This window comes from Saccopteryx bilineata, chromosome 1, assembly GCF_036850765.1.
Source record: "Saccopteryx bilineata isolate mSacBil1 chromosome 1, mSacBil1_pri_phased_curated, whole genome shotgun sequence".
Classification (NCBI taxonomy): Eukaryota; Metazoa; Chordata; class Mammalia; order Chiroptera; family Emballonuridae; genus Saccopteryx; species Saccopteryx bilineata.
The window spans coordinates 14619645-14640554 of NC_089490.1; the positions used below are offsets into that span (position 1 = coordinate 14619645).

A 20910-nucleotide genomic window follows, 5' to 3' on the forward strand; every position below is an offset into this window, starting at 1 on the left:
TTATAATGTTTATCTTACTGATTTTAGAGAGAGGAAGGGAGAGAGCAAGTGAGAGAGAGAGAGAGAGAGAGGAACATCGATCTGTTCCTGAATGTGCCTTGACTGGAGATCGAACCCACAACCTCTGTGCTTCAGGATGATGCTCCAACCATCCAAGCAATCCAGTCAGGGTAGAAGCATTTACATTTTAACAAAGGAAAGGACTTGAAGCCAAAGTAGTAACTTACAAATGATATAATTGTAGGGCTCACTGAGCAGGGAAGTTTATCTTGGAGAGCAGTGAGAGGTTTGGAAATCAAACCGTGTCGATGACGATGAACCTGGATGAAACGTAAGATCAGCCATGGTTTTGTGTCCCAACAAGGAGTCTGAGGCTGTGGTCTAGACCAGATTGACTGATTTGTCTTTGATTTTCTTTTCCCCTCCATTCCCCGTAAAGGGGCCTCTGTGGGTTGCTGGAGTCTCACTGGGCCTGTTGTCTCCTGGTCCTTCCTGCTCCATGCTCCAGACTTGGTCCTTCCCCCAGCAAAACGGACCTCCCCCATATTCCAGGCTCAGAACCACAGCCGGGTGTGAATGGCTGCTGTTAAAATATAATTTTCAAAAGGGTAAAAAAAAGAAAGAATACCAAAGCAGCATTTACCAAAGTTCTTACCTAATTCATTATTGTTTTTAGTTAAAGAAGAAATCAGTAAAATGGTAGGATAGATTCGAATAGCCCTTGAGAAACTAGGCTATTCGTAGGCAATTTGAAAGAACAGTGTTATGATAAGATTGCTGAGTTCAATTAAAAAAAAAAATGACTCATGTCTAACACACCATAAATCTTCAGGGTTATCTGCTCTGCTAGGCAAAAATTATTTTCATCTCGCCTTGGTAAAAATCTGCAAGTTAACAAGTAACTTCAATAAGTCTGGGACTTTTAATTAAAGGTAAACAAGGAGTGCATTCCTCTGGTCTCTACAATGCTGGAAAGGATGAGCTGTCTATCTTTTCCCCTAAGTTTCAGACGTTTAAAATCTCTGTTATTTGCTCTGCTATCTAGAGTAGCCATCTGTCTCAGTTTGTCTGTGACTGGAGGGTCCCTTTAGCACTTTGTTAAAGCAGGCCACCCTACGTCTAGCCTATGACCAGGAAAACCAACCCAAGACTCTCTTTACACCAGCTTTTACCTGCAGCCCTTATAAAGAAGAGGGACTTCTTCTTGAGGTTCTCAATTTTTCTAAGGTCCCTCTCCTGCCCAGAAGTGGCCTTCCTTATCAGCTGGTTCCTTAGGAGGGCTTTGCAGCATTGGCTCCTTGTCCCTTACAGTGGACTGATTGAATGAAAATTATCCTCCACTATAACCCTACGGTTACGCAACTGGTTTATCTAACTATATCTCAACAAGAAACAGGATAGATCCTTCCTGAACTGTGCGAATGACTGTGTAGCCGTGGAGAGAATGGGGAGGCAGTCCGTGAATGTGCTGGTTTCTGAATCAGGAGGGTGTTGGGGAGATTCAGACCCATTTAATATGTTTCATTTTAATTTACGAAGGCCCTAATCTACTAAACTGAGGGCGAGAGACAGCTCAGGAAAACCAATTTATCATTTTAATAGAGAGGGAGCCCCATTCTAATTTTAATTAATACAGCACCTGGCAGCAAAAGTTTCACAAGTTTTGTTTTTTCATTTTTTTAAACCCATCAAAACTCTGGCAAATCTGGCAAAATGTTAACATATTTCACAGCTTCTTTTCTTTTCTTTTTCTTTTAGATTTTATTTATTCATTTTTAGAGAAAGGAGAGAGAGAGAAAGAGAGAGAGAAAGAGAGAGAGAGAGAGAGAGAGAGAGAAGGGGTGGAGGAGCAGGAAGCATCAACTTTCATATGTGCCTTGACCAGGCAAGCCCAGGGTTTCAAACCAGTGACCTCAGTGTTCCAGGTTGACACTTGATCCACTGTGCCACCACAGGTCCATAGCTTATTTTCAAACTCAAGAGTTATAAAACAAGGCAAATAAGATTCCCTATCAGTGAATCCTCTACAACTCTCTATAGCCATTCAGGTTTTGCCTTTTATATATTTTTTCATGTTCTGGAACAAGCAGACACTTTAAGACAAAACCACTTCCGCTGTCCCTTTGAAAACAAAAACACATCCCATTTTCCTTGCAGACACAGTGCATTTCTCTGTCACTGTTCCTCATTAATACGAATTTGGGTTTTTCAAGTTAATAAAGATCTTGGAAATTGTGTTTACAATGACACACTAAAAAATATAAGTACTGTTGCTATAAAATTTGTTGAAATCATGAATAACTTCAGTTGAACATAAATCTGCATTTTTCTGCTCTTAAACATTGTGTACAGTTAACGTTGGCTTATTCGATCAGTAAGACAAAATAAGAAGGATAGGACCTTCAGATGAACTACTTTCTTCACCAAAACACAAATCCAGAGCTTATAAGAAACAACATGTGTACTTGTAGTATTATATTTAATATAAAGCAGAGAAAACACCACCGACCGTTACTTGTGCCTTACAATCCAAGATTCTCAAACTAATCTAATTTGTCCAAAGATTCCCCTTAATTATGTGAGCCTGGCTCCTTAAAAGTTTTCTGAGCTAAAAATTTCTTGTAAGAGGAACTTTCAGGGAAAAAAAAAAAGTTGAGCACATTTAAAGCCTTAGAAATTCAGTTTCTTTGTTTTCTGTGACATTAGATTTATGTAAGTGCTTGTTTGTCTCTGCTAACCAATCAACACAGAGCCCCCAGAAGAGACAGAGGACTCTTAAGTTGTTAATACCCTCCAGATGTAGAAAATTATTTCACCCTCACAATAAGAGTTAAAGGCCTTTCTGAAGTACAGACATGTAGGCACAGACATAGAGAGAATGTGGCTGTATTTCTACAACCTCAGCCGTAGGTCAAAAAGGCGACACAGAAACAAGAAGACTCACCAGTCCAGACCACAAAGAGCTGTTCTCCTTTCCGACGGGTATAAAACTGTTAACTAATTGAAGGTCATGCACAGAAAAACAAACACTACCACCAACAATAACAGATTAGCAAATCAGCCTGACCAGGCGGTGGTGCAGTGGACAGAGCATCGGCCCGAGACGCTGCGTTACCAGGCTTGGAACCCTGAGGTCACCGGCTTGAGCGCAGGCTCATCAGCTTGAACGTGTGGTCTCTGGCTTGAGCGTGGGATCATAGACATGACCCCATGGTCGCTGGCTTGAAGCCCAAGGTCTTGGCTTGAGCAAGGGGTCACTGGCTTAACTGGCCAAAGGGTCGAGGCACATATGAGAAGCAATCTATGAACAAGTAAGGTGCCGCAACTATCAGTTGATGCTTCTCATCTCTCTTCCTTCCTGTCTGTCCCTCTCTCTCTAAAGAAAACGGGGGAAAATGAGCAAATCAGATTTTCCATTGTCTTTCAACAATCTTGCACTAGGTCTCCATCACGTAGGCCAAAGAGGTCACAGAACAATCAGTCCATAAAATTGAATTCTCTTGTCATTGCTGCCACCAAAACCAAAAACACAAATTCAGCAAAAAGGAAAAGCAAAGAAAAGAGAGAGAAACGGAGTCAGCAGACTTAAAGTTCTGTCCCGCAGAGGATTCCCTCTGAGCGCCAGGAAGTGCCTGGCTCCCTTCTCCGGCCCGGCCCGCAGGGTCCCCGGGTCTGACAGCCGATTGAGCGTGGGCACCGCCACGGAGCCTCCAACGCTGTAAAAACAGACTTCCCAAAAAACGTAACATCGTGACCCTCGGGCAAAAATATATATTAAAAACTCGTGTCAGAGATTTTATTTCACTCAGTTAATGAGCGATGTTACAAATGGTTGGAAGAGCTTTTGAAAACTAGGTCATTTAACACAGAGATGTTAGAACCGGATTGCTAAATTCCAGTTTTAAAACCTGGTCTGTGTCCAATAGGCTGTAAATCTCTGGGGTTATCTCTTCCATCAGACAAAAATTATTTACAACTCTCCTGGACAATGCCGACAAGTTAACCTGTGACTTTATTTAGCCTGGGCCCTTTCATCAGCCCCGTGAGATGAATTATGTCCATTCCTATCGAGTTCAACCGCGGTGCTACAAGAAGTTTTACAACACGCGCTACCTGACTACTGAGTCAGGGCACTGACCTCTTCTCCCTTAGACTGTCAAGTGAAAAAATGACAACAGCCGACACAGCAATAGCCTTCTGGTGTGCATGAATCAAAATCACACCTTGTTTTGTTTCGTTTTTTTAGCGGGCCGCAGAAATTTAGTAGTTAGTGTACGTGGGCTATGAGATGAGAAAAGGTTGAAAAATCGCTGGTCTAGAAAGACGCTTGGGTGGCTTTCGCCCCTGCAGAATACTGCAAGGGTGCGCTGTCCTGTTTTGGGATTAATTTTCAAGTTCCAGATAAAGTTTTAGATACTCATCAACAGTCTGGGGAGGATTCGCTGCTGTCCGTGATCAGGGTCCTGAAGGGATGAGACTCAGAACAGGCAACCGTGGGCGTCGGATGGAGGAAGGAGAAATCGCAGGGCGAGTCCAGGGATGGTGTCCGGGAGTCCCAAGGGCAGGCTCAGGCTACGGGCCTCCAAACCTGGGCCGAGGGGAGGCGGGGTGGCTGAAAACAAACACCTTCTGGTTTTTGAGGGTGGCCCAGAGCCTTCCCCAGTGAGAACAGCACCCCCACATACCCCTTCCTTGCAGGTGGCCAAGCTCAGCTTCCTGGGCGGCGAGGAGGAGCCGGAGATGATCTTTGACTGGGTGGACGCGGAGCGGAAGGGACGGCTCTCCCTCGAAGAATTCAGCTCCGGGCTCAGTATGTCTGTCCTGGGAGGGCCTCTGGGGACTCGCTGCACATCCAGGCGTCCCGGGCCGCGTGCCCAGCGCCGGGCCAGGCTGGGCTGACGGGAAGGCAGCAGGGACATCCTACCCACTGGGGGAGAGTCCAGAGTGTGGACGTTCATCCTGATTACTCTGGAGACGGGGACGCGCGCCTGGGTGGGACGGCAGACGGCGTGAGCCTGAGACTTCAGCCCAGGAGATTTGATCGCTTCCTCTCCCACCAGCCAGGCGGGGGGCTCCGCTGCCCGTTCCTTTCCTCTGGAGAGGCCTCCAGGCTTGCTTTCTGAGGCCTCCCTTGTCTTCTCCCCACCAGAAGGCTTCCCTTGGCCAAGGCATTAAGCACCTCCGTTCCTGAGACCACAGGTCTTGTTTCTGTCTGCAGAAGTTCACATTTCAGCTTTCGTTAAGAAAATTCTAGGTCCCAGGGAGCAGCAAAGGATGGCATTTAGTGGATAAGGGTTGCCCAGACCGTTAGTCCTCACTGGGTAGGGCTACTTCAATACCCGCTTCTCAAGACAGGCCCAAAAGGACCAGAAGAGACCCAGCCCAACAGAACACAAACCTCCCACCGATCCTCTCAATGGGGGGAAGACCTTCTGGCCCAGGGGATGGAGGGTGTGCTGTCCTTGGAGAGGCTCTGCAAAGCACAGTTCCGCCTTAACTTAATGCAAACCCATCTGGAGTGCTCAGGTTGGCCCAGTCTCCGAAAGTTTGGCAGACAACAGAGAGGGAGGCCAGGAATCGGCATTGATCGGTTGGGGCCGCCCAGGAGCTGGCTGCTCTAGTTCTGGGATTGAGAAGCTGGGAGTAAGGAGGGGGAAATATGGAGCCTGGAATCAGGGGTGGGTGGGGCAGAGGGAACACTTGCTCATGCTCCTCCAAGGGCCATCTTCATATCTGTGTGCAATCCTGCCCATCCCACCAGGGACCTCCCAATGCCTCTGGAACAGAATCTAACCCCCTTCCTGGAGCCTACATGGCAGCATTGTCCAGACTCTGCCAACCTCAAGGGCTCATTTAGTGCCACTTACCTCCTCCAGTGTGCTAATCTGTTTCTACCTCAGGACCTTTGCATGTGCTGTTCTCGCTGCCTGGAGTACTCTCCCTAAGAACCCATATGGCTTGCTCTTTGTTGTTCTCATCTCATTTCCAATGTCATTTCCTCAGGGCACAACTGATTACTCGCTCTAAAGTAGCCCCTGTACAGTCTCTTAACAGAAATGACCCTGTTTATTCCTTTAGCTCACTTAGTAAATTTACTTTTTAAAAAATGTGTCCTTTTCAGTACCCACTACAGTGTTCCACTAGGGCAAGGATTTTGGCTAGTTTTGTCCTCAACACATAGTAGATGCTCAATAAACATTCTGGATGAATGAAAAATGTTTTGGCCACCATGGGGCTGCTATGTGATTTCTAGCAAATCTTTTGGCCTCTCTGGGCCTTATATGTTCATCTGAAAAATGGGTACAGTGCCTACCTCCAGTAGACTCCCAAGGTTGACATGAGGAATGTAGGACCATGGTCTTATAATATGTGACCAAAGCAGATATAATTATTTCCCCAAGGGCTGGAGCAGGGCAAGGTGAGAGGTCAGAGGCTGAGCCCAACCTCACTCTACTCCTTTCTGTCCCACAGAGAGCATCTTCGGCTCTAGCCCGAGCAGTCACAGGCTCCGCAGAAGGAAGCTGCTGTCCTCCAAGCATGGACCTGCAGCCACCAGCTTCCCGGTGCTGGAAGAGGCCACTGAGGAGGACAAGGAGGCATTCTTCGTCTTCATGGAGCAGCTGGGGGCTGGCCACTTGCCTCCTGAGTAAGGCTGGCACAGCGTGTGTGCGTGTGCGTGTGCATGTGTGTGTGTGTGTGTGTGTGTGTTGAGAGATGGGCACTGCTAGTCAGTGTAGAAGAAGACTCACTTGGACACAGTGTCGAGGTGGGAGGCCTCAGGTAGAGCTGGGTGCACATTCTGGTTTGGTCACTGTTAGCCGTGTGACCTGGGGCAAGTGGCCCCTAACCTCTGGCCTCTGATTCCCTGGCCGCAGAGTCAGCCTAAGCGCTGTTGTGGGCTCACACAAAGCCGGGGCGGAGAGGTCTGCTCCAGAGGAGTCCTCCCCAGGCCCTCCCTCCTGTGCTGCCTTCCACGGTCACTCTTTAGGAGGACCACCAGCCTCCCAAGGGTACTTTCTTAACCCACAAAGAGGGTCCCCACTTGAGTGATGTCAGGATGGTGGCGCCCTGCCTGGGTCGGGTAGGTTTTAAGACAGGAGGGCATTTCCTGCAGACTGTCTCAGGCTCTGGGCTCACAGGGTTCGCTCATGCTCAGAGCGGGGGGCCCTGCCTAAGAATGGCCTCCCCATACCCCATCTCCCTCTGGGGCCGCCACAGCCAGCAAGGGGATTGCCCACCCACTCCACAAGCTCTCGGAAGGCAGGGCCAGTGTTGTGGGACAGGAGGGTGGGACTCGCACAGGCTGGTGGGGCAGGTGTGGTGGGGAGCCATTTACCTACTTGGCAGCGTGGCCTGGGCTTCAGCCCTCTGGCATCTGCCTTTACCACTTAATTAAATCCGTGTGAAAGGAGCATTTATCAAGTGCCAACCATGTGCCAGGCCCCAAGTTGGTGTTTTCACTGGGCGTGTCACATTCTCTGGAGAACTTGCTGAGCAGGTATCAGCCTCCCTGTTTTACAAACAAGCCCAGAGAAGGCATGGTACTTGCAAAAGTCACACAGCTAGCAGCTATGGAGTGGGAGAAGAGAGAAGGCAGAGGGAAGCCCTGGGCTACCACACTCCCAAGTCCCCCTCCCCACAATTCGTCACCAAACCACAGAGAGACCTCCCTTGTCGTGGGGGTTCAGGAAGGGAGAGGAGACATCTGGGAAAGATTCCTAGAAGAGGTGGCATTGGATTGCACCTGCAATGGTCAATAGATTCTTGTAGCGCGGGTGCCCAAGTTGGAGGACTGCCCCCCCCCCGCTTCCCGGCCCCCCTCATAATCTGGGGCCCTCCTGCCCTTCCCAGGCCAGCAGAGGTCTGGCAGCTGTGGGGGAAGCTGAGGCAGGAGGAGCCCCAGCTGGCAGGCAACCTGGAGGGCTTCCTGGCCAAGATGACCAGTCGCCTGCAGGAGGCACGGGCCGACAAGGAGGCTCTGGAGCTGACCCTGAGGAAGTGAGTGTGGGCCGGCGGCTCTCGCCCACTCGGTGTCTGCCACGTGGCGGGAGCTCTTTACATTGTGGTTGGATCTCAGCTGGATTCCGTCAGCTCCAGAAGAACGGGAGCCAGGGGTCCGCAGCAGGACTGGGGAGCGGAGCTGGAGGAGGGGTGACGTGGGCGACTTTGGGGAGGACAGAGCTGGACCTTTATTGAGAGTGAGAATGCCAAGTGTGTGTTGGTGTGGGGCCACTGTGGCACCCAACCACAGGAGCACTGCCCACGTAGGTGACAATGCATGTGGTGACCCTGGGGTCGACATGGGCACAGCCCTGCAGTAACTCACGGGGTCTGAGTTATGGAGGTTGGGGATGGCGAGAGCGGGAAGTGGGCACAGAGTGAGGGGCGATGGGAACCATGAAACAGGGCCAGGGGACCCAGTATCTTGGCGACTGTGATAGGGGTCAGTGTGGTGGGATCAGCAGCGTGACCAACGTCAAGGGCACAGGGCCAGGGGGCTGTTATTGGGATAACTGTCCCCAGGGTGACAGGGGTCAGTGACCATGGACCGAGTGAGGTAAGCAGTAGGACGGATTCCAAACCAGGTCCAGACCGCCTCTGTCAGCAGCAGAGTCCCAGGGTGCTGATGGGCTGCCCGGCCCACCTCCCTCCCTCCCTCCCAGGCGGGACTCGGACCACCACCGCGAGGTCCAGCAGCTGTACGAGGAGATGGAGCAGCAGATTCATTGGGAGAAGCAGGAGCTGCAGGCCGAGGTGGGCTCCCGGCAGCCTGCCCCCCGCCCGCGCTCCCCTGCCCTGGACTCCCCTGCTGGCCCGGGGGGACCGGTGACTGGCCAGGGGTGCAGGGAGTGGACCCTCCCACTCCCCTGAGATGGGGTGAGGACGGCCGAGCCCCCTGCCCTCTCTGCTGGGTCTCTCTGGGTCCCGTGGAGCCAGACCTTCCGCTCTCTGGGCCTCGGCTGCCTGGTTGCCACAATCCAGGCCAGAGCCAGGGAAGCTGTCCTGAGACCCCCTCCTTGCTGGGGCACTGCCCGGGGGAGGGGGGAGGGGAGGGCGGGCAGGGCCGGCCCAGCCTGGCTGGGTCTGAGGCCTCTCTGCTCCCCAGAGTGACTCCCGGGACCTGGCTCTCAGCTCCCGGATGCAGGAAGTCCTGGAGGCCAAGGAGCGGGAGGTGCAGCAGCTGAGCGAGGGCCAGAGGGAGGTGAGCGGTGGGGCCCCCGGGAGCCTGGTCGCCGACAGTGCGCAGACTCTGACTCTCCTCCTCCTGGGGACCAGGCACAGTTCCAGGCTCTGAGGGACGTGACAGACACGAGCCCCTGCCGGGGTGTGGGGGTGACTATCTAGTCGGGGAGAGGGTGATCGAATGGGCTGGTAGACTCGGTAATGTGTTCGGTAACAAAAGCGGGACAGAGCAACATGAAGCGGTTTGGACAGGGGTGTCAGGGAAGGCCTCACTGAGACGGTGAGGAGGTGAGGGGAGGGCCACGTGATCTCTGGGGGAAGGGCAGTCCAGGCAGAGGGAACTGTGAGTGCAAAGGCCCTGAGGTAGAACTGCGCTGTGAATGTTAAAGGTCCAGCAAGGAGACTCGAGGGCTGGAGCAGAGGGAGGGGAGGGGAGCGGGGTGGGGGGAGGAGGCCAGAGACCTAATAGGGTTGGGGCAGGGGAGCCCGTGCAGGGCCCCGGAGGCCGTGGCGAGAGCTGCACCTCCCACTCTGCGTGTCCAAGCAGCTCTGTCTCCAGGTCATGCGAGTTGCCGTTAGGTCAGGAGCTTCCCGCAGAGCAGACAGGGCTCAGGTGAGCAGCCACTACAAAGCTCTGAGCGGAGAGGAGTGAGCCCATCTATGCGTCGGGCCCTTAATGGCGCCGGCCCTCGGTGCTGCTCACACAGCCTCCTCTCTCCTCCCACCCCGACAGTTCACATGTCTCTCCTGGGTGGAAAATCAGGGAGCTAATCAGGCCAGGGTGACCCCTCTAGTTCCGTGTTAAGCCTGGAGCCTGGGCCCCACAGTGGGCTCCGGGGGTGGTTGCTGCCCAGGAGGGCAGCTGGGCTCCTCTGCTCCCCGTCCACCCCTGCAGCTGGAGGCCCAGCTCCGGAGGCTCAGCAGCACTCGCCAGGAGGCCAGCAGGGAGAACCAGCGGCTTCGGGAGGCCGAGCATGACCTGTCTGGTCGGCTGGACGAGGCGCGGGAGCAGCTGCAGATGACCAGGGGGCACCTGAACGTGGCCAGGGGCCGCGTGTCCTGGCAGATAGAGGAGGAACTGAGGCAAGTGGTAGGCACCTGGGGCTGGGGGGAGACCGGGGCTTCCTGGAAGAGGGGAGGGAGGCTCTGAGGTCTCTGGGACTGGTCAGCCCCCAGCACATACAGCCCCCTTCCGTAAACCTCACAAGAACATTGTCAGGCTGAGATTACATGCCCATTTCTCAGACAAGGAAACCGAGGAAGAGAGAAGGGAGAGTCACGTGCCCAAGATCGCACAACTGGGATTCAAACACACAACACACACACACACACAAAACACACACACACACACACAACACACACACAAACACACAACACACACACACAAAACACACAAAACACACAAAACACACACACACACACACACACACACACACACGGGGCTTTTGCAGTGCTAGTGCCTAGGTAGGCAGTCGCTCTATATGTTAACAGCTTAGAGGAGTGGGTTGGGCCAAATGGTCCAGGAAGGCTTCCTGGAGGAGGTGAGGATGAGCAGGATTGCATGGGGTGGGGAGTGGGGAGTGTATACCCAGTGAGGACCACATGAGCAAAGACCGAGAGGGAGGGCCGGCTGTGAGGTATGTAAGTGACAGGGAGGGACATGGGCAGGACCAGTGTGACATCTGCCCACCCCTCCCCTGACTGGAGCTGCCCGCACCTTTTCTAGTGTCCCCAGAGCAGAGGAGGAGGAGGCTCTGGGCCCTTCGGCCGCCTCCCCTGAGGAGGCCCCTCTGCCTGGACTGTTTGGAGACAATGAGGACTGGGGCCAGCTCCTGGGCCGCTTCAGCAGCCCCCCGCCCGGAGCCCTGCAGCTGTCCTGGAGCCCGCCCCCCACCCCGAGAGCCTCCTCGGCCCCCCAGACGCCCCGCGTGGTCAGGCAGATCTCCATCTCAGGGCCTCACGACTCCCTGCTTGCTCAGGAGTCATCCTCAGATCTGGCTGGGGCTCCAAGGAGCCCCCCTGGGGTGCCTCCCTGGGCCGAGGAAGGGGGCGGAGAGGGCCCGGAAGGGCAGGGCCTCCGCCCAGAGCAGCCTGTCCAGCCTCAGGGTGTGCAAGCTGAGGAGCAGCCAGGGCCCGGGTCCGGCCCAGAGACCCGCTTCCTTTTCGCTCTCCCCGGGACCCCTGCTGGGGACTCAGGGAGCCTGGTGGCAGCTGCACTGAAGGTGCTCATTCCTCTGGAGGACGAACCCTCTCCCCAGGTGACCTCTCTCCCTTCCCAGACCATTGATGGGCCCAGCGAACAGTCCCAGGCCTCCTACCCAGATGACAGGGACTCCTGGGCCGCGCCCGTCCCAGCCAAGCCACCCAGGCAGAGAGAGACTCCCCATCAGGACCCGCAGGCTGCCAGCTCTGAGCTAGGACCAGGGTCCTTTGGAGCCAGAGTCCTCACAGCAGGGCTGGCCGAGCCCTCCCAGGATCTGGAGCGTGTGGCTCAGGCTCCCAGCGAGGGGTCAGAGCAGGACACACGGGGCCCAGATGTGCAGGAGGGCCGTCCTGGGGGGCCCAGCGAGGGGTCAGAGCAGGACACACGGGGCCCGGATGTACAGGAGGGCCGTCCTGGGAGGCCCACCGAGCCGTCAGAGCAGGACACACGGGGCCCAGATGTGCAGGAGGGCCGTCCTAGGAGGCCCACTGAGGGGTCAGAGCAGGACACACGGGGCTCAGATGTGCAGGAGGGCCGTCCTGGGGGGCCCACTGAGGGGTCAGAGCAGGACACGCAGGGCCCAGATGTGCAGGAGGGCCGTCCTGGGGGGCCCACTGAGGGGTCAGAGCAGGACACGCAGGGCCCAGATGTGCAGGAGGGCCTTCCTGAGAGGCCCACCAAGGGGTCAGAGCAGGACACACGGGGCCCAGATGTGCAGGAGGGCCGTCCTGGGGGGCCCACTGAGGGGTCAGAGCAGGACACGCAGGGCCCAGATGTGCAGGAGGGCCGTCCTGGGGGGCCCACTGAGGGGTCAGAGCAGGACATGCAGGGCCCAGATGTGCAGGAGGGCCGTCCTGGAGGGCCCACCGAGGGGTCAGAGCAGGACACACAGGGCCCGGATGTGCAGGAGGGCCTTCCTGAGAGGCCCACCAAGGGGTCAGAGCAGGACACACGGGGCCCAGATGTGCAGGAGGGCCGTCCTGGGGGGCCCACCGAGGGGTCAGAGCAGGACACGCAGGGCCGAGATGTGCAGGAGGGCCATCCTGGGGGGCCCACCGAGGGGTCAGAGCAGGACACGCGGGGCCCAGATGTGCAGGAGGGCCGTCCTGGGGGGCCCACCGAGGGGTCAGAGCAGGACACACAGGGCCCGGATGTGCAGGAGGGCCTTCCTGAGAGGCCCACCAAGGGGTCAGAGCAGGACACACGGGGCCCAGATGTGCAGGAGGGCCGTCCTGGAGGGCCCACCGAGGGGTCAGAGCAGGACACGCAGGGCCGAGATGTGCAGGAGGGCCGTCCTGGGGGGCCCACCGAGGGGTCAGAGCAGGACACGCGGGGCCCAGATATGCAGGAGGGCCGTCCTGGGGGGACCACCGAGGGGTCAGAGCAGGACACACAGGGCCCGGATGTGCAGGAGGGCCGTCCTGGGGGCCCCAATGAGGGGTCAGAGCAGGACACGTGGGGCCCAGATGTGCAAGAGGGCCATCCTGGGGGGACCACCGAGGGGTCAGAGCAGGACACACGGGGCCCAGATGTGCAGGAGGGCCGTCCTGGGGAGCCCACCAAGGGGTCAGAGCAGGACACGCAGGGCCCAGATGTGCAGGAGGGCCGTCCTGGGGGGCCCACTGAGGGGTCAGAGCAGGACACGCAGGGCCCAGATGTGCAGGAGGGCCGTCCTGGAGGGCCCACCGAGGGGTCAGAGCAGGACACACAGGGCCCGGATGTGCAGGAGGGCCTTCCTGAGAGGCCCACCAAGGGGTCAGAGCAGGACACACGGGGCCGAGATGTGCAGGAGGGCCGTCCTGGGGGGCCCACCGAGGGGTCAGAGCAGGACACGCAGGGCCGAGATGTGCAGGAGGGCCATCCTGGGGGGCCCACCGAGGGGTCAGAGCAGGACACGCGGGGCCCAGATGTGCAGGAGGGCCATCCTGGGGGGCCCACCGAGGGGTCAGAGCAGGACACACAGGGCCCGGATGTGCAGGAGGGCCTTCCTGAGAGGCCCACCAAGGGGTCAGAGCAGGACACGCGGGGCCCAGATGTGCAGGAGGGCCGTCCTGGGGGGACCACCGAGGGGTCAGAGCAGGACACACAGGGCCCGGATGTGCAGGAGGGCCGTCCTGGGGGCCCCACTGAGGGGTCAGAGCAGGACACGTGGGGCCCAGATGTGCAAGAGGGCCATCCTGGGGGGACCACCGAGGGGTCAGAGCAGGACACACGGGGCCCAGATGTGCAGGAGGGCCGTCCTGGGGAGCCCACCAAGGGGTCAGAGCAGGACACGCAGGGCCCAGATGTGCAGGAGGGCCGTCCTGGGGGGCCCACTGAGGGGTCAGAGCAGGACACGCAGGGCCCAGATGTGCAGGAGGGCCGTCCTGGAGGGCCCACCGAGGGGTCAGAGCAGGACACACAGGGCCCGGATGTGCAGGAGGGCCTTCCTGAGAGGCCCACCAAGGGGTCAGAGCAGGACACACGGGGCCGAGATGTGCAGGAGGGCCGTCCTGGGGGGCCCACCGAGGGGTCAGAGCAGGACACGCAGGGCCGAGATGTGCAGGAGGGCCATCCTGGGGGGCCCACCGAGGGGTCAGAGCAGGACACGCGGGGCCCAGATGTGCAGGAGGGCCGTCCTGGGGGGCCCACCGAGGGGTCAGAGCAGGACACACAGGGCCCGGATGTGCAGGAGGGCCTTCCTGAGAGGCCCACCAAGGGGTCAGAGCAGGACACGCGGGGCCCAGATGTGCAGGAGGGCCGTCCTGGGGGCCCCACTGAGGGGTCAGAGCAGGACACGTGGGGCCCAGATGTGCAAGAGGGCCATCCTGGGGGGACCACCGAGGGGTCAGAGCAGGACACACGGGGCCCAGATGTGCAGGAGGGCCGTCCTGGGGGGCCCACCAAGGGGTCAGAGCAGGACACGCAGGGCCCAGATGTGCAGGAGGGCCATTCTGAGGGGCCCACCGAGGGGTCAGAGCAGGACACGCAGGGCCCAGATGTGCAGGAGGGTCATTCTGGGGGGCCCACTGAGGGGTTAGAGCAGGACACAGAGGGCCCAGATGTGCAGGAGGGCCGTCCTGGGGGGCCCACCGAGGGGTCAGAGCAGGACATGGGGGGCCCAGATGTGCAGGAGGGCTGTCCTGGGGGGCCCACCAAGGAGTCAGAGCAGGACATGCAGGGCCCAGATGTGCAGGAGGGTCATTCTGGGGGGCCCACTGAGGGGTTAGAGCAGGACACAGAGGGCCCAGATGTGCAGGAGGGCCGTCCTGGGGGGCCCACCGAGGGGTCAGAGCAAGACACGCAGGGCCCAGATGTGCAGGAGGGCCGTCCTGGGGGGCCCACCGAGGGGTCAGAGCAGGACACGCAGGGCCCAGATGTGCAGGAGGGCCGTCCTGGGGGGCCCACGGAGGGGTCAGAGCAGGACACACGGGGTCCAGATGTGCAGGAGGGCCATTCTGGGGGGCCCACTGAGGGGTTAGAGCAGGACACACAGGGCCCAGATGTGCAGGAGGGCCATTCTGGGGGGCCCACTGAGGGGTTAGAGCAGGACACGCGGGGCCCAGATGTGCAGGAGGGCCGTCCTATGGGGCCCACCGAGGAGTCAGAGCAGGACACGCAGGGCCCAGATGTGCAGGAGGGCCATTCTGGGGGGCCCACCGAGGGGTCAGAGCAGGACATGCGGGGCCCAGATGTGCAGGAGGGCCGTCCTGGGGGGCCCACCGAGGGGTCAGAGCAGGACATGGGGGGCCCAGATGTGCAGGAGGGCTGTTCTGGGGGGCCCACCGAGGGGTCAGAGCAGGACATGCAGGGCCCAGATGTGCAGGAGGGCCGCCCTGTGGGGCTAAGGGAAGGTCACGGCCAAGTCCAGCCGGAAAGGCCGCCCGCCCTCTCCCTGCAGAATCTGGAAGAGAAGCTCAGGGCTCAGGAGAGGAAACAGGTGGGCCAAGGAGGGCGAGGCCTCGGTGCAGAATGGCCGGCGGAGGCTCAGGGCCTGAGAACTGGGCACTCAGAACTGCCCAGGCCGGCCGCCCTGCCCGCTCCTCTGCCGCATGGTACCCCGCAGGCTCAGGCTGAAGCAGAAGTCCCTGTTCCTGGAAAACCGACCCCTCCAAGGGGCTTCCCGCCTCAGGGGGCCCAGCCTGGGGCTGGAGTGGGGCTCCAGCAGCCCACGAACACCCTGCCCACCATGGCCGCCCTGGAAGCCCAGCCTGGGCCTCCACCCACAACTGCTCAAGCGGAGGGAGGACCAGGCCCCCGACAATCCAGGGAGCCAAAGGCGGAGAACAGGTCTGAAGACCCGGGAGCAGACTCTGAGGAGGCTGGGCTGACCCCCTCCCCAGGGGACCCCACGGACAGCAAGCCTCCAGGGGACCCTGATTACATCTTCCACGTCATCTTCCTGGGAGACTCGAACGTGGGCAAAACCTCCTTCCTGCAGCTGCTGCACCAGAACACCTTCCCCACTGGGCTCACAGCCACCGTGGGTAAGGGCCACCTGGGGAGGGAGAGAGGGAAAGAGGGAGAGAGGGAGGGAGGAAGGGAGACCCAGGAACCCCGGCCAACAAGCCAGAGCAGGCCCTCCCTGAGCGCGCCTCCCAAGGGAAGCTGCAGGTTCTGTCCTGGCCACAGGCCTTGCCCTACTAGACAGTATTTTATATGGCCATCCTCTTACTGTTTACTAATCATCTCTAATTACAGGTAATTAGGTTTTTCTGCATTGATCTGATTAGCTTATAATGTGCCACATCAACAAAGCACCCTGCAATTTAGGGGTCAGTGCTGGCTGACGGTGGAAACCAGCAAGCCCCTGCCCACACGGCCCTGGGGGCGGCCGCTTCAGGGTCCGCACTGGTTGGGGGGTCATGATTAGCCCCCAGCCCGACTGGCCAAGCTCTGGCAGTCAAGTTACCTTGGGCAAGTGGAATGTTTTACACAGAATGTATCTGTGGAGTGTGGTAAGTTAGGAACCTGGCTGCCTGGGTTCAATGCTTGTTCTGCCACTTGCTAGCCATATGAACTTGGACAAATTCTTTTTTTTTTTTAATTATTTTTATTTATTTATTCATTTGAGAGAGAGAGAGAAAGAGAGAGAGAGAGAGAGAGAGAGAGAGAGAGAAGGGGGGAGGAGCAGGAAGCCGCTTTGACTCCCATATGTGCCTCGACCGGGCAAGCCCAAGGCCCTGAACCGGCAACCTCAGCATTCCAGGTCGACGCTCCATCCACTGTGCCACCACAGGTCAGGCCCTGGACAAATTCTTTAACCTCTCTGAGCCCCCAAATCCTTATCTGATAAATGAGGCCAGCAGGAGTGCAGGCTTTCCAGAGTGTTTATAAGAATTAGTACACGCCAAGCTCTTAGAGTAGTATCTGGCCCATACAAAGTGCTAATAAAGACTTGTTATTTTTGTTGTTATTAATATAAGTAAATATTTGACCATGTCTAGTCCAGTGGCTCCTGCTAATGAAATGTACCAAAGCACAAAGCTCCCCCCCCCAAATTTTGGGCTATGCTGCCACTTGAATGTTGTATAGAACCACAGAAAACAAGCCTGTGGGGATGCAGGGGAAACCGCTTAGGGATGAAGGCAGAGGGATCCACATCTTCTGTCAGTCACGGGGACCAGTGTCAGACCAGTGGATAAATTACAGTCCATGCACCTGACCTGTGGTGGCGCAGTGGATAAAGCGTCGACCTGGAAATGCTGAGGTCGCCGGTTCGAAACCCTGGGCTTGCCTGGTCAAGGCACATATGGGAGTTGATGCTTCCAGCTCCTCCCCACCTTCTCTCTCTGTCTCTCTCTCCTCTCTGTTTCTCTCTCTTCCTTTCTCTCTCCTCTCTAAAATGAATAAATAAAATAAAATTTAAAAAAATTTAAAAAATTACAGTCCATGCAAGAGAGGGAGGCTCCAGGGCAAGTTCTCAGACTTTTCTCTGCTTAAGAATCCTCACCTGGGCGTGACTGGTGTTGCAGTGGATAAATCTTCGACCTGGGGCACTGAGGACCCAGATTCAAACCCTCAAGGTCACCGGCGTGGGATCATAAACATGATCCCATGGTCGCTGGCTTGAGCCCAAGGTCTGTGGTTTGAGCTAGGGGTCACTGGAAGCCCGGTCAAGGCACATATTAGAAACAATCAATGAACAACTAAAGTGCCACAACTATGAGTTGATGCTTCTCATTTCTCTCCTTTCCTCTGTTTCTCTCTCTTTTTCTCTCTCTCTTTCTCTAAAAAAAAAAAGCAGCATCCTAGAGAATGGGAAACCCATGGTTGCCTGGCCTATGGTTGGGCAGGGGTACGGGGCCTCCAAGGCCCCTATTATTAGTCGCCTAAGCTACTGGTTACTGACCACCTACAATGCATCAGGCATCTTACATACATGCCTTTTTCTTACAACACTCCCCCTAAACTGAGTTTCCCCATTATTATGTAGTGAGAAGTTTCCAGAAAATTCAATCAAGAAAAACACAGACTGCATAATTGTAAAAAGACAGAGATAGACTGTGCCCACAGCTAACCAGTAGGGAGTATCTAAGATCCAAATGTGTGACACAGACCTGTCCTGGTCTGAGCTCTGGGTTCGCGTCCCTTGTGGCTGTCATCCATCTGTCTTAACTGTTGCTGGGGATGATTCTGGCTTCCTCGGCATGAACCCTTCCCCACTCAGTGTCACCCTCCTCCACTCCCACTTCTCTCAGAGGTCTGAGGAGGACCAGAACCAGAGCCAACTGAGTTCTATCTGAATGGGCATTTTTTCTTCTTCTTTTTCCTAGTAAGAGGAGTGGAGGTAGAGGGACAGACTCCCGCATGTGCCCCAACCAGGATCCACCCGGCAACCCCCATCCGGGGTCAATGCTCTGCCCATCTGGGGCCATGCTTAGCAACTGAGCTATTTTTAGCACCTGAGATGAGGCTCCACAGAACCATCCTCAGTGCCCAGGGCTGATGCACTCTAGCCAATTGAGCCATGACTGTAGGGAAGAGAGAGAGAGAGAGAACCAGGACATCCACATGTTGAGCTGACACTCTACCACTGAGCCAACTGGCCAGGGCCAAATCTGCATTTTTGCCAGGCTTTTCCATCTTTATTCTCATCAGGTCAGGGAACCACAGGATTGAGGACTTGCTTCAGTATTTTGCCCTACCTGGGCCCCAGAGTTCATACCCACGGCAGAAGCTTTTTTTTCTAATTGTTATTACTATTATTAATAATTTTTATTGACTTGAGAGAGAGAGAGAAACACCTCTTGGCTGCCCCCCTTACTCAAGCAGTCCTGGGTTGATTCCTGCGTGTGCCCCGGCCTCCTCTGGCATCAGCGTGGCTCTCTCCCCGAGGCTGCTCGTGTAAGAGAGTCGATTCCTTGGGAAGGAGAAGACATTCTAATCCTACCAGTTTACAGGGCTACGCATCTGGGGGGAGCGTGTGAGGACACGTGGATGGGCCGGGCAGGAAGACGGACAGGGAGGCGGAGGAGCGGGCGTAATGGGGGAGTTATTCCCTACGAAGAATAATCATGAGTTGTGAAGAGTTGTTTGGGAGTCTCCATGGTGGGGATGTGAGCAGAGGCTGGATGTTGTTATCACAGGACATGGATCTGGTGACCCCAGAGGTTACTGTTTTGCTAAGGTCTGGCGTCCTGGGCCGTCACTTCTCTCAGCTCCCTGGGGAGAGCATGATGGTGTGTGTGTGTGTGGGGGGGGGGCTATGGTGTCAGCCACCACCTGTGGCCAGTGGCAGGTGATCATGGGGGTCACTGTAAGAGACCAGCTCAAGGCGAATAGGAGACACCCCTTTCCTGAGCTGGCTTGGGCTCTGCAGCCTTAAGGCTCTATTGGGAAAGGGGGTGGGGACAGGGAGAAAGAATCCCCTCTCCATCGCCCCACCTGGTCTCCTTGGGAATAGGGGTGGGCAGAAAGGTGCACCCCAAAGATTCCAAACCAAACCTCCCTGGGGATTTCACTGTTTCCTCCCTATTTACACACAGGGTCTGGAACCATGACCACAGACAGGGGTGGGGCTGTAAAATTCGAGGGGCTGGGGTTCAGGGAGGTGAGAATTAATAATAATAATAAAAATTACCACCTCTCAGGCATCTCCCCTCTCCCAGAAACTGGGCTAAATCTCGTGCAGAAGTCATTTAATCTTCCCACTCACCCTGCAACGTGGGCAGTTTTAAATTGCCACCTTGCAGATGAGGAAGGGAGGCTCAGAGAGGTGAAGTGACTTGCCTGAGGTCACCCAGCCAGCGGCAGAGAGTGGACGGCTCACAGCCCAATCCATCCTCTCTGAAGCCGGCGCTCCTCACACCTGGGCGGCTGCCTACCCCGCTGTCTGGCAGAAGGGGGAAGATGCGTGCCACGATTAGGATAAGAAATAGGCATTGCAAAAATAATGTAAGGAAGGGCCTGGCTACGTAGCTCCATTGGATGGACCGTCTTCCTGACACACCAAGGTTGTGGGTTAGATCTCCGGTCAGGGCACGTGCAAGAATCAACCAATGAGTGCGTAAATAAGTGGAACAACAACAAATAGATGTTTCTTTCTCCCTTCCTCTCTCTCTAAAGTCAATAAGTAAAAATAAATAAATAAATAAAAAAATTAAAAGAAATAAAATAATGAAGCAGATTTTCCCAAAGCAGACAGGAGTAATCCCTACTGTGCAGGTGGGAAGACAGACGTGTTTGTAGAGGTCAAAGCGACACAAGCTCCCTGTGTGGGCACGGAGGGCAGTGAGCCCCGTGGGCTGGGCGGTCCGGCAGCGCTTCTTGAAAGGCATGGGCCCTTGAGTCTGGATGGGATTTTGGGAGCAGAGGGGAGGAAGCCCAGAAGCCAAAGTTTCCCATCCCCTGAGGCCAGTGCTCATTAATTTGGACTCCAAGTTCTGGATGGTAACCCGAGAGCAGGAAGCCTAACCCCTCTCTGTGTGTCCTAGGAGTGGATTTTCAGGTCAAAAACCTGCTGGTGGACGACAAGTGCTACGCGCTGCAGCTCTGGGACACGGCTGGCCAGGAGAGGTGAGGGGCCCTGTCTGCATTCAGTGGCATCAGCAGCCTGAGCTGACCTGGGGTCCCGGGGTGCCGCGGTAGAGGGTGGCCCCGACCCTGAGGGGTCCAACATGGGCGAGAGGCCCCCAAGTGCCGAAGAGACATCGGCCCCTGGAGGTCTGAGGTCAGGGGAGGCGCCCCGAGTCAGGCCCGGTGAGGAGGACAGGGCAGCAGACCCAGAGGCCCCCTTGGTCTGGCAGGGCATCTGTGAGGGTCATCCCAGCCTGGCCCTCGGGGACAGCCACACAGTCATCCATCCTTCTGAAAACACTGGCCCTCCACTTTCCAGTGAGGCAGCAGTGACCACAACTTCAAAGGCGCTTCTTCTTTGTACCCAGCAGTTCAACTCCTAGAAATTGATTCTTCTGATAAACTCAGACATGCTGATGATGACACAGGGACCAAGGCTGTTCATAGCAGGGTTAATATTACAAAACACTGGAAACAAACTAAACACCATCAATAGCGGACCAGTGAAATAGGTCAGGATGTATCCA

The 20910-nt window shown here is 56.2% G+C and overlaps 1 protein-coding gene across 1 annotated transcript in view; it reads left to right on the top strand.

Moving 5' to 3' along the window:
* RAB44 (RAB44, member RAS oncogene family) overlaps window positions 1–20910 on the top strand; it is a 35053-nt gene that overhangs the window by 7084 nt on the left and 7059 nt on the right. The window contains exons 3-11 of the mRNA XM_066252920.1: window positions 4699–4810; window positions 6472–6646; window positions 7852–7998; window positions 8664–8754; window positions 9107–9202; window positions 10079–10266; window positions 10910–11669; window positions 15132–15852; window positions 20302–20383. Of these exons, the coding sequence (XP_066109017.1) occupies window positions 4699–4810; window positions 6472–6646; window positions 7852–7998; window positions 8664–8754; window positions 9107–9202; window positions 10079–10266; window positions 10910–11669; window positions 15132–15852; window positions 20302–20383 (2372 nt within the window). The remainder of the gene's footprint in view (window positions 1–4698; window positions 4811–6471; window positions 6647–7851; window positions 7999–8663; window positions 8755–9106; window positions 9203–10078; window positions 10267–10909; window positions 11670–15131; window positions 15853–20301; window positions 20384–20910) is intronic.